The sequence below is a fragment of the Eufriesea mexicana genome, unplaced genomic scaffold (genome assembly GCF_001483705.2).
Source record: "Eufriesea mexicana isolate 0111107269 unplaced genomic scaffold, ASM148370v2 scaffold925, whole genome shotgun sequence".
Taxonomy (NCBI): Eukaryota; Metazoa; Arthropoda; class Insecta; order Hymenoptera; family Apidae; genus Eufriesea; species Eufriesea mexicana.
Genome location: NW_016909095.1, coordinates 99,293 through 111,780, shown reverse-complemented (window position 1 = coordinate 111,780; position 12,488 = coordinate 99,293). Strand labels below are relative to the sequence as shown.

The 12,488-nt window shown below is 34.5% G+C and overlaps 1 protein-coding gene across 1 annotated transcript in view; it reads right to left on the bottom strand.

Moving 5' to 3' along the window:
- Window positions 1-960: 960 nt before the first annotated feature.
- The window catches only part of LOC108547248 (ubiquitin carboxyl-terminal hydrolase 31), a 12,601-nt gene continuing 1,073 nt past the window's right edge, over window positions 961-12,488 (bottom strand). The window contains exons 2-5 of the mRNA XM_017899684.1: window positions 12,357-12,488; window positions 3,016-3,389; window positions 1,518-2,928; window positions 961-1,423 (exon numbers count right to left, since the gene is read on the bottom strand). The exon at window positions 12,357-12,488 is cut by the window's right edge and continues 3 nt beyond it. Coding sequence (XP_017755173.1) covers window positions 1,307-1,423; window positions 1,518-2,928; window positions 3,016-3,389; window positions 12,357-12,488 — 2,034 coding nt within the window. The 3' untranslated portion in view covers window positions 961-1,306. The remainder of the gene's footprint in view (window positions 1,424-1,517; window positions 2,929-3,015; window positions 3,390-12,356) is intronic.

Genomic DNA, 12,488 nt, shown 5'->3' with positions numbered 1-12,488 from the left:
CAATAAATGTTACTTTTAAAATAACTTAAATATCTTTCACTCGCTAATTATACACTTGCGTGTGTATATATGTATATGTATATATAAATCTGTTTCACTTTCATGCTTCCGCTTTCCATCATTTTCTATTTATAAACACGTCTAAGTGGAATGATCGTTACAACTGAGAGATTAGAGTATTTGACAATAAAAAAGAGAAAATATCGCTGAAGGGTATGTTAGGAAAGCCACTCTGCTAAGAATCGACAGATTATCTTTTTCGAATGATGAAATCCAGTTGCGCCGATTATTGCAGGAAGAACGAGACTTTCAAGTGGAAGTATATTGATTTTCTTGGTCGTCTATTCATCAGAATCCAAAGAAGAATTATCGATACACATATTATAATTTGATGGCTTCCACGATATAATGTCAATGTTCGGTAATAAAACGCTGTCAAAATAGTAAATATGCTTGTATGATTGCAAATGACATATCAATGTTAATTACTGAGATAAGGCCACTAGTGGGTGATACAAATACGATATAAATATTATAGTTAAGCATAGATCCAAAGCAATGGTTAGCGACTACATAGTATGTCCAAGCAAGAATTATCACTGAAAACAAAGTCACCGTAATACGTAAATCTTGCCACGTGCAAGATTCAGTTATTGTCATAGTTTCATTGTAACGCGACGCATGCGACTTTTGTTTCACAGGTTTGAAAAAAGGTCGCGTACAAAGTTTCTTTGACACACATACATTCTCACTGGACATATGTAGAACATTAATTACCTATTGCGTTGAAAATCTAAGTATTAACAATAGACAATTCGTAAATAAGGGATTCGTAGTTTTTGATACTGAATATAATATTTGTCCTTTTCTTAAAAAGTTTTCTAACAACTAGAATGTACAATACAATTCACGCAATTTGTGTAAACACGATATAAATACAAAAATCACTAATGCCTCGAGTTTCACTTGCATTCTCAAAAAACATTCGTCTAATGTCGCAATTTTTTTTTAAATATCAAAACAAAGAAATTAGAGAGGCTCCTGGTATTCTTTGCTCGGTTAACGCTTAGGTAATATAAAAAAAAAAGCATTTTCATATGTATAAATTCGGAGCAAAAGATTCATAGATTTTTTTCTAAACAAACTATGTGAAGTCTTTGATAAGAAACGATTCGACTTAAATTCCGCGAGAAATTGTCTTAGTATTCTTCGATTCTAACTTGTTTCTGATCATTCACACACCATGTTCCAGGCACTATACATTGAGCGTTGCTCAAGCCAGATTAAATCTGGCTTAAATCGTGTGTTACAACGTCGACTCGTGTATTATCGTTGTGTCTGGATCACTACTGGCACTGTGAATTATCGTAGACTGTGGCATTAACGTAATGGACGACATTTTTCGAACAGGTTTTGGTGAAGCCTAAAGACACACATAAATACAAAATTAAAAAAGACGATACTTATAAATTATCCAGAATATAAAATCATACGCATTGTAATTTTTACCAACATACCCATTCTCTCCTACAAGGTGCTTCATCGTCTGAGTAATGATCAATCTGACCAATATCCGTTTCTGTTGCAACGTTCCTTTTCTTCGGTTGCAGAGTAGCATAATTGCGACACCCTCTATTGAAATTCGTTATATTCTTCTCCTCTACGATCTTATCTTGACACAATACTTCTTGCGATTTACTTTGATTGTTGTTTGTAACATTGTTATTAGTCTTGTTGTTGAAATAAAAAGGTGGCATTTTCGAGACCCAATGATCAAGCCCGGATCCGGCTGAGCTTGTAGAGGCCGCCGAAGAATTTCCCGAATTATTAGTCAACCCTCTTCGCTGATAAAACAACATGTACGCTGCGTTTGTTATTAAATTGGTATCATTCACCGCCTCGACTCGAGTATCATCAAAACAATACCATTGAGTGTCATACGGGTTTCGACAGAACGCGGTGTAATGACCTCCTTGTAAATCTTGTCCATGGTGATTACAAATCGCATAAAGATCGTAAACGTTTTCGTCGTACTTTGGAATATTTTGTTGACGAGGTCTTGGTTTTTTCCAAGGTGACCAGCCTAGACCACCTAGACTACTCACGTTATTATGCGTTTGGACTCCATTATGAGCAAGGTGCGGAGTCATATCGAAACCGTATAAAGGAAAATCGACTAACATGGTTAATTTAGACGTAGACCTTTGTTTAGACTGTTGTCTAAATCTTTTTAAATGAATAACCAATATATCAGGTAAAGACCAAAGACCTAACTTCTTTACAACCTCTTGTTTCTTATTGCAATATGGACAGTGCCATGCATCTTCTGCTCCTAATATTTCAGCTCTCGTATACAGATCGAAACATTCTTCGAGAGTGACAGCTCCTCCAAGTTCTGAATTTGTTTTCAGTTGCTTCACACTAGCATGCTCTTCAATTTGATCACTGTCATCTTGAATAATATTACATTTAGTGGCTTCATCCCACTCCAAAATTAATTTTACATGTTGAGGGCCAGAGTCATCTGCACAGAGAGCCAATGCTTGTTCAATTTGTTCTGTATAAAGGGGGTGCTCTACACAAGGATCTATACATGGATGCTCATCTTGAATAGGCGTAGCTGCAGGGTCGGCTACGCGGATGTTAAACAGTCCTGGACTCTGACTGGAAGTAAGAACATCATCAGCCAGAACACTATGCATCTCCTTTAATAGAAGTTTTTGTAGGTCTTCATAAGATGTTTCCCTAGACACTTGCATAGTGTAAGGACTGCCAAAACGCTGCCTCAAATCTCCTTTTACAAGAATATTAATCCATACAAGTAGGATGTATGCTTGCTCGGTGGGTTCCTTTAGCTGTGGCAGTTCTATACAGTAGAGTGGATCGTTTTCCGTGATCACAGATAAAGGTTGGCAATCAGAAAATGTCCTGCAAAACACAAACAACGAATTAGTATAAAGCTAATGCAATAGTCATTTGTTTAATGAGATCATACGTAAAAAAATAATATTCTACCTGTGAAATCCTTCATCGTGAACTTCTGTGAGTAACATATGATTTTCGTCGATTCCGGTGTCACTGGCCAGAATTTCTCTAAGTTCTCTTACATTGGCCGTCTGATTTACACTCACACCGATCTTCACTTGCCGCGGTTGTTGCGACGTATATAGGACGTTCACGAAAAGATTCATCTGTCGATGATTTTGCGGGACAGGTACTGACACGCAGAGGAAAGGGTCGAACGTGTTTGACTGCCGGTGACATCTTGGACAGGTCAGACTAGACCGAAACTGGGCTTGGAACACCGCGTGCACGAATGAATTGTTGCAACGGACATGATTCGCCAGAGTTTCCGCCGCGACGATGTCATCTGGTCTGCCAAAAGAATTCTGTAAACCACGTAAAAACACTTTTATTAACAAATCAATATATTTGCAATAATGACGTGTTTTTTATCGACTATAGATAACCCGTTTATTTAATGGAAATGAGGTGAGTGAACATCCTGAGAGAAACCGGAGAAACTTTCTAACCTGCAAAACATTATTTTGCTTTATTGTTGGAGGTTAATTACGTTCGTTCTAATATCAATTTGAAATTACTGTAATGTATTATAGGATAGAATTTGGAATATATTATATACAGTATAAATATTATTTTATTAAAATTTTGTCAATAAAAAGTAAAAACGTTTATGGTAGTATAGCCATAATAGTTACAAAAATCGCTCTAATTAAAAAAGAAAGGACAAAATTTTAAATAAATTTAAAATTGTCAACACACGACAACATACGCGTATATTTATCTTAGATTATTTATTATTACGTGTTATCATTTTCAGAACGATCGATTAATTATAATTTATGCTGATCTTATCATATCATTACTTACGAAACACACTTTATGGTTATGTGTGAAATACCAGCAGCCTTATCGTCAAGATATTGGAAACCATTCGAGTAAATACAGAAGTGATGACGAAATAATTAATCCTTACCACGAATATCGTAAAAAATATTGGCAATGTTTTATGACAGTGCAAATAATCAAGTGCATACCTCGGTACATTTTTGTAAAAGCTCTTAACCAAGCTTAGAAACATTTTATCTTACATCATCAATAGGTTAAACAAGGTGAGAAGCCAGGTAAATAATATATCATACTAATTAATTTATTAACAAAAAAAGAAATAAAAAAGAAAATGAAAAAATACTAGTAGCAAAAATATAACTTAAAAGTATAAATTTTATAGGATAATACGAGATTCAGCATCATCAAATGCTACGATGTAAGTAAAACAAAGAATATAAAACATTTGTTGCTAACAAAGAGATTCTCAACAAATGAAGATTTATTGAAGCGAAAGCAATGATGAGTAATTCTATTTAACATAATACTTAACATATCTATTGTTTTTAAGAAACCATTGCATTGACTCACTGATACGTCGAGGAGAAAGAAGGAAAAGGAAAGGGAAGAAAGTGCAAAGCACAAATTACTTTAAAATTACTTTCGTAAGTTGAGAGGTTTCCACATCTCCTTCTAAGTATTTCCGTGTTTCAAACATGACTGCGTACTGACATTATCGTATTTAACATTTTGCACGAACGTTTATTTAGAGGTAACACAGAATTCTCAAGATTTATTTTTTAACCAGATAGATCGAGACACGCGAAGTTTGTGCACACAGTCCATCACTCAAGATACATAAAGCCGATCATTTATAACGTATTCATTCTAATAATAACCGTCTACCGGTAATTTCTTGCTGTCTATGTTGTCTGTTGCACTTTTTCATTTCGCAACAGGCTTAAGAGAAGAAGCAAAGCAAGTGAGATTTTCTTATCAACACTAGACAATTGTCGTTGACTCGCTAAAATTCGCAAGTTCGAACTGTTTTGTAACAACTAGTACAATGTCCTAACAAACGACAGTGATAATTTATAATTTATTTTTAAAAGTATTAAAAATATTCTATTATTATATACGTATATCGATACAAATATATATATATTCATATTCTTTTTTTGACACTTTGCATTTACATTATCACAATCGCTTACAATGGTCGGAAAATTTCAAATGATAATTTGATTAACTCTATCGGTAATATTTAGAAATACGCCATAAGCCTCGCGTGCTCTTCCTCTGCCCCCTTTCAGATCTGCGGATTCTCGGGGCAGTGCGTTCGGTCGGCATGGAAGGCTTCCCTTAATCGGATCGCGAAAACTTGTGTTTTCATGACCTTCCAATTGCATCGTTTTCAAATGAAACATACATTTCATGTAATCGAAAATTCTAAACACAATCTTAATCAAACATAAATATTTTCAGGAGTTACCTGCATTTATTTGTTACTATCATTCTACTGATAACGAGGAATAATTAAGAAGCTGATTCAGAAAACGATAAAAACAAAAGTGACGAAAAGAAATTTCAAGTAGAATTATTGTGAATTAAGTAAAAGAAAAATTACTTTCTTGTTATAGCAGAAAATAATTTGTTTTTCCTAGATAAGATTTGACCATTTATTGTACGAGATAATTCTTCGCATGTGTTCAGAAATCACAAAATACGATAACTGTTAAGTTCACAGGATGTATCGCCGATCCGGTTGCCGGAAATAATTTTCGATGCATACAGGTTGTAACGACTCACGCTACAATTCGCAACTTCACAATTGGTCAATGTCATGTTGGTACACGTGTACTTATGTAAAGGTTAGGTAAGTTTGGTCAGTCGGTCGGTAACCCTTACGGAATTCGTTAGAATCAACCGAGTCTATTCTTTCCTATCATTTAGTCCAGTGCTAAATTTCAGGTTATGACTTTATATTCTTTTCTCTACCTTCATACCTAACCTAAAATAAATCTTAATTATATTCAGAGTTTTTATACATAGTTTTACAGTGTGTTCACTTTTTAGGTTACAATACATGACTGCATGAAACAGAAAAGAGAAATCCACATTTGATTTATACGCAAGTCACACACGAAGTGCAAATGAAAGTAAACGTAAATAGCAAGAGCGTTTGAATCTAATTCCCAGTGTTATTCCTCGGCGAGCTACGTCAAGTCAAACAAAAGTAAATCGGGTTAGAACTTGTTGATGTTGCGACAAAATGCAACAAATATCAACACATCGATGGCTTACTCCCTACACAACCGCAAAACAAAAAGCAGGAAGTGTGGCTTCTCTAAACATTCTTTACGTAACAGTAGCAATCAGCGTCCCTCGACCCGTAACTTATAATTAATTTCTTTCAGCCAGACAGACATGGAATGCGTTGAAATATGTTGCAGTGGCTGGAATCCGAAAGTACTCGAGTTTCCCCTCCTGAACCTTTCAATATATATATAGTTATCGACACGGTGAGACAATGAAATACATTACAGTATCTTTGATTTTAACATCAAATAAATAAATTTCAGATGCAATAAAAATAAATCTAATATCTTGTAAATGTTAAATCTCTTGTACAAAACGTATTTTAATTGATATAAAAATTATTATTATTATATTTATGAAATTCGTTTATTTGGGATTTAACAGATATATACCGTATTAGGGGCCTATAGCTTTGATTAGTGGTAATTAGACGAGCGGAGAAACAGTAATCCATCGGATGTTATGATTCATTGTGCGTAATATTACGTGAAGGTCATCATAGAAACAGCACATCGTCATTAGGAATGCAACCAAGAAATCAGAGGTTTGAACGCTCGTTTATGTAAACCAGTTAATAAATACGCTAATTAATCATATTAATGGATTTTCACAAATAGTCAACTCGTATATTTACAAATAATGATTAATTCATTTTAGGGGAAGAATAACAATTTCCATCTTTTCTATTAAAACTTTATGGATTGTGTCTATTACTAAAACTTAATTACTTGAATCGTAAAATGGAAAAATTTGATCAAGCTTTTACTAAAAATCAGGAAATACCTAATTTTCAAATTAGTTAACCTTTGGATTGTTTCTCTAAATGATACCTAATTAAGAGTACCTAAATAGGAGACAAATTAGTAAACAAGAATCAAAGGTAATAGATCACGTGTCGAACTGGCACACTATCACGTGACACATCTTTAACCTTGAAATACGAACTTATCATTACACGTTCATCCAATGGCATTTATATTTTTTACGATCAATGTGCTATGTTCCACGAAATAACGCGTTCCAATGAAAGGAATCGGTTACGTTTGCAAATTGTTTCATCGTGTCAGCCATACTTGTCGGTAGCAAAGGTATCGCTGGTATGCAACCAAACTCGAGAGAAAAAGAAAAAATTCTAGCTGATGCAAAATAACTGCCTGTAACAGTACACTGCATTCTTCGTTTCTATTTATTAACGGTTCGAAACCGAACGAGATTTAATTACATAACTCTGCATATATAATCGAATCGTGAAATAAAATCGAGAATAATATACTCGAAATTGACGAGAGAAAAGGATCGATAAATGGAAGCTACACAAATTCATGTTAACTGTATTTTGTAATATGACTCTTATGACTCTGGAATGTCTGATTCGTGGACCCATTCAAGGTCACTTCTTATAACCTCTTTATGAGAACTTGAATAACAATTTTCTATCAAAATAGAATCATAATATTATTAAGTAAATAAAACAAGCTGTAACAATTACTTTGCGGAGAAAAATTAAACAAAAATTACTTTGTATAAAATGTATCTGGTAAAAGTTGTAACCATAACCATAAAGAACACGTGTAGAAATTTTTTAGTATTAAGCTGATAAAGCAAGCTAAACATTTACAAAGTCAGTAGAAGATTTATAATGAAGGCTGGATTTACTGCCTTTTCATTTTTAAACTGAATGTAAAAATACGATATTATTTATGGAAAAAACGATATTTTGGCGCCAACAATGGGTACTTGAAAAGTGGATGCACACTGCTGATCGTTTGTTTGATAACAAATATTTGAACCTATGTGGACTAGTCTTCATGTGTTTGTTATCTTTCCTCTTTTTTCTACTTCGCTTATCGAACATTCCATTCAGTATCAACTTCGTTCGAAGAAAAATAGTTCTACTATCTACTAATAATTAATTTACTGTGGAATTAAACTTTTCAAATCTAACTAACCTCTTTTTATATTTCGTATAAAAATTAAAATAATTAATACCATATAAGTGGTATACCATAAGTGGATTTTATTATTCGTAACTGTTAAGATAAAAACATAAATTACTTTCACGGTTTAATTTGAGAAGCGTATGTATTTTTCTGTATTTTCATTCTGATTGCTAGAGCGGAACGACCTTTTGCGACATAAAAGCACGCATTACATTGCATGCGCGCGCAAGGTCTCGTCGAAGGTGGCTTTTCATAAGACGTAGTGTCACGGTGTTTTGGATTCAAATGTATGTTACCCTCAATAATTTTCGTGTCTCCTTACACACCCATCCTCGTACAATAACGAATACGAAAAGAAATTGACGAAGGATGCCGGTAAATTCTGTTTATGTGTGCTGCAAGCAAATGCATAATTGAAGGTTCGAGGAAGGAAAGAAGCAGGGACGATAAGAGCGGCATCGGCAATGATAATCGTAAAATGATCGACTAAAGACACGTGGTATTTGCTCACGGACGCCTAAAGCGACACGATTTAACAACCACTATGGAATTGGTTCACGAGACATTGCGTGAAAATAATCGTGCACCACAGATAAAAATGTTTGCGGGTAATCTATGGAATCTGTGCGTAACTTGGGTAAACTGTTTTATCGACCAGTAGTACGGTTGGTCATAATGAGGAATTTATCTATGGTAATTAATAAATTCAACTAATTTAAATTCAAAATTTGACTGTTTGTTTACGCATATATACCCCGAAACGACAAATATAGCATAAGCATGTATTTAATTATGTAAATGAGGTTAGAATTAATTTACTTCGTTATGCGTCACGTTAATACGCATAACAGTTTCAAAGGTTATTGGTATTTATAAAAAGGATAAATTATTCACAAAGTCACGATTCGCTAAGATTATGAAGCGTTACATTATATTCTAACGAATGATAAATAATAATGGTAATAGCATACAGTCTTGAAGTACGTAAATCAAATATCCTGATTTTAAAACCACAAGAGCTAACGATCTTATCGCAAGGTCAATAATACGTGGCACCGTCGGTTAGCACGTGCTTGAGTGGCTTCATGCATTTTGAAAAGCATCGAATCTGTCTGGACACTTTTCGAGCTGTCAATTCGTTCGAAATTACTACTTTGCATATATAAATACATAAACGTACATGTTTCTTCGATTTACTCTTTTTTCCGCTATGCTATTAAATATGCTCGGTGGGTAACATTTCCGAGTACATTTACCGTGTTCCGCGATAAAATTAAAAACATTTTTTTAATTTTTCAACCGTAGTAAACAGTATATCGGCAAATAAAATTATTACTTCATTCTTAAATATCGAATTAATCGTTATACGTATGGTTGAACATGCAATAAAAGAAACTCGTACGAAATGCGAGTAGCGACTTTCTACGAGAGAAGGCGTTAATGCCGCCGGAGAGCATCTTCGAATTTTCAAGGCGTTTCAATGACCGGTTTCGAAGAAGTCGGTCAACGTGGCCGATGAAGGGCGCTCGAGGAAAAAACTAGTTACGAAAAAGTGGCACGAGCAGCGAGTTAACAAGCCACGCAGACGACATGTCGGACATTGTTAGTTCCTGATCCGGATTATCGACTTGCTCGCTGAAGATCGCTTCCTTATCTGATGCTCGACAAACACTTCGACGGTGTGCAAGAAATGGCTGATAAGATAACGGATCAAGTGGACCCGTGTACCCAGAGAATGAAGTGCGAAAGAGAGAGTGAGAGAGTCAGTCAGGCGAGATGCGTCGAGTCGGTAACAACTTATGGTAAATGTGTCAAACGTTTTAAACTGGTAATTTTTGCCGCGATTATGACTTCGCGTGGAAAGAGCACTGCTCGTCGAGACAAATCGAATAAGATATTTGAAAAAGATCAAATTTTTAATTAAAGAGAAAATTAATTAAAGAGAAAATTTCATATTTTTTGTACTTTCATTTTACTTAAAAAATTTTCTTTTTAATTTCATACGATGAAACATGGCGGAGGATGAAACATGTAAAAAGTTGACGAACAATAGAATTTTAACGAGGATCCAGCGTAAAATAGAAAGTGTATACATGCATTAAAAAGAAATTCAGTTGTTTAGATAATTAGCGATTAAATTGTTCGGAGTTAACCATCTAGCGGTTATTAGTCTCACTAGCGTAGTAAGAAGTAAATACTCAGAAGCGAAACGCGTAGAATAATTTCACATTTTCTCTTCTGTCATGGATAACTGTAGTTTTTTTGCGCGACAAATATTCGAAGGAACATTTTCAAACGGAATGTTATATAAACTTTGAAAATTGCGTACATAAATACAATTACGCCCATTCATCAGGTAATATTTCTGCAGTGTGATAAATGATCTGGTATAAGCAAGTATACTATTTAAAAAAATTCTCAATCGCATCTATTATGTAAGAAGAAATCGAAAGAACGTACGAATCACCTATTAAACCCGTCCGACTGCTACAGTCTTCCTCATTGCGTCTTAAAAATATTTCTCAACAAATATTACTATTACTAAATCGCATTTAAAAAAAAAAAAGACTTTCGCAAGAGTACTGGGATAAAAAAATAAAAGTATTTTCCGTTACGAAAAAATTTAATCTTGCATGCTTCATCCCAGAAACGTGCATTGATAAATAATATCTGGTTAATCCAAGATTTATATCAACGATAAGAAAAAAATCTAAAATTAATTTCATTTTGTAAGCTTCTACATTTCTTACTCGTCGCATTTATCTCGGAACGAGTTTTGTTTGCCTTTTGCCGAACGTGATGATGCACCATATTGTTTACAGTTATTTTTCTTTACCTCTTACCTCACCGCTCATGTAACTGCGACCGCCATGTGGCAGTAGCCAATAAAAAGAAATATAGCATCTATTGAGCATAACCGGAAGAAACATCCGGTAATGAACAATATTGAGAGAGCTGCCATTAATTACTAATTGACAACTGTCCGTCAAGTAAATATAAAGAAACAAGAAACGTAAAAAAATGACCAATTAATCGGCGAGGATGATGCGCACTTTTTTCTTGTTACGTCACTTATCGTTGGCGGGCATCTCATTGCGGTGAATCAGAGAACTAAAATTTGTCCCGCTCTGTGTTACTCTCTCTATTTCTTCCTATGCAATACATTGACATAAAAAGCGATTCACTAGTCAAGTTCGCGGTTTATTGAGTACGAACTATTTTTAGCTTCAAAATACCAGCTTCATTCTCACGGTACCACTTTCGAGAAAACGGAATATCAGGTTTTGTTTCGCGTGGGAGAATTGTTCTCTTTGTACTCTGTACTTATTATACTTTTTCTCAGAAATAGCCACTTCGATAAGACTTCGATAATTTTGCTATTGGATGAAAAATAAAAATGAATCTGTATCGTAATACGCGATTACAAAATAGTTTCTGTATTGAGTTTTTGTATTTACTGTACAATAGGTTAGTTTCAAGTATCGGATATTAATAATTAGAATTTATCGATTATTAATCTGGAAAGTTATATAAATAATCTATACTTAAGATAAATAAACATCTACGTTGTGTTTTATTACATACCGATATAGATATCTCTATTAATTAAATACTTCGAAGTAGTGCAATAATTGAAAAAATGAAACGGGTAATATAACTGTAATCAAAAAATAAAATTTATCTCAATAATGTATCATCTGTTCGAGTCCGAATAAGCGTATCATTTTCTAGCTTCTCATAAAGAGTGCATAGCACGGTATATGCACGATTTCTATTTATCCTTTGTTTCTTCCGGAATGTTCACTTTCGCGCGGATTCGTCCGGATTTCAATAGAACCGTTCGGAAAGCGCGGCACGTATTTTTCGAACGTGAAACAAATTTAGGTTAAGGCCTCTGATCGCGACCGCGTGATCGACTGGCTTTTCAGTTTCTTCGAGTAATAAATAAAATTCATTCAAGGTTTCATGTTGTAAACACGCTTTTTTTCACGATGCATACACACGGAAGTAAACGATGAAAAAGTCGAAAATCCGTCGCGAATATTTCGAACGTCCGTAGATTCGCAAACTCGTTCCGCGATCACAAAAGAACGACAAAGAATTAAGGAATCAACGTGGTCGATTAATGATTATCCATATTACATAATCAATTGCAGCGGACGATTATAAACCTGTTCATTACATGTAACGGAACAGAGATGTATCGCTATTAAACATAACCTTAAAAAAATTGTTTGACTCCCTCACCTTGATGATTTTATACTTCTTTTTGGTAGCTTGGTTCAGGTCTTCGTGCACTTTATCTAGTAGCCATAGCAAGAATTCTTGCGCGTCGTGCTGCAAGTTCCCGCGATACTGACTTCCGTATTTGTCGACGAC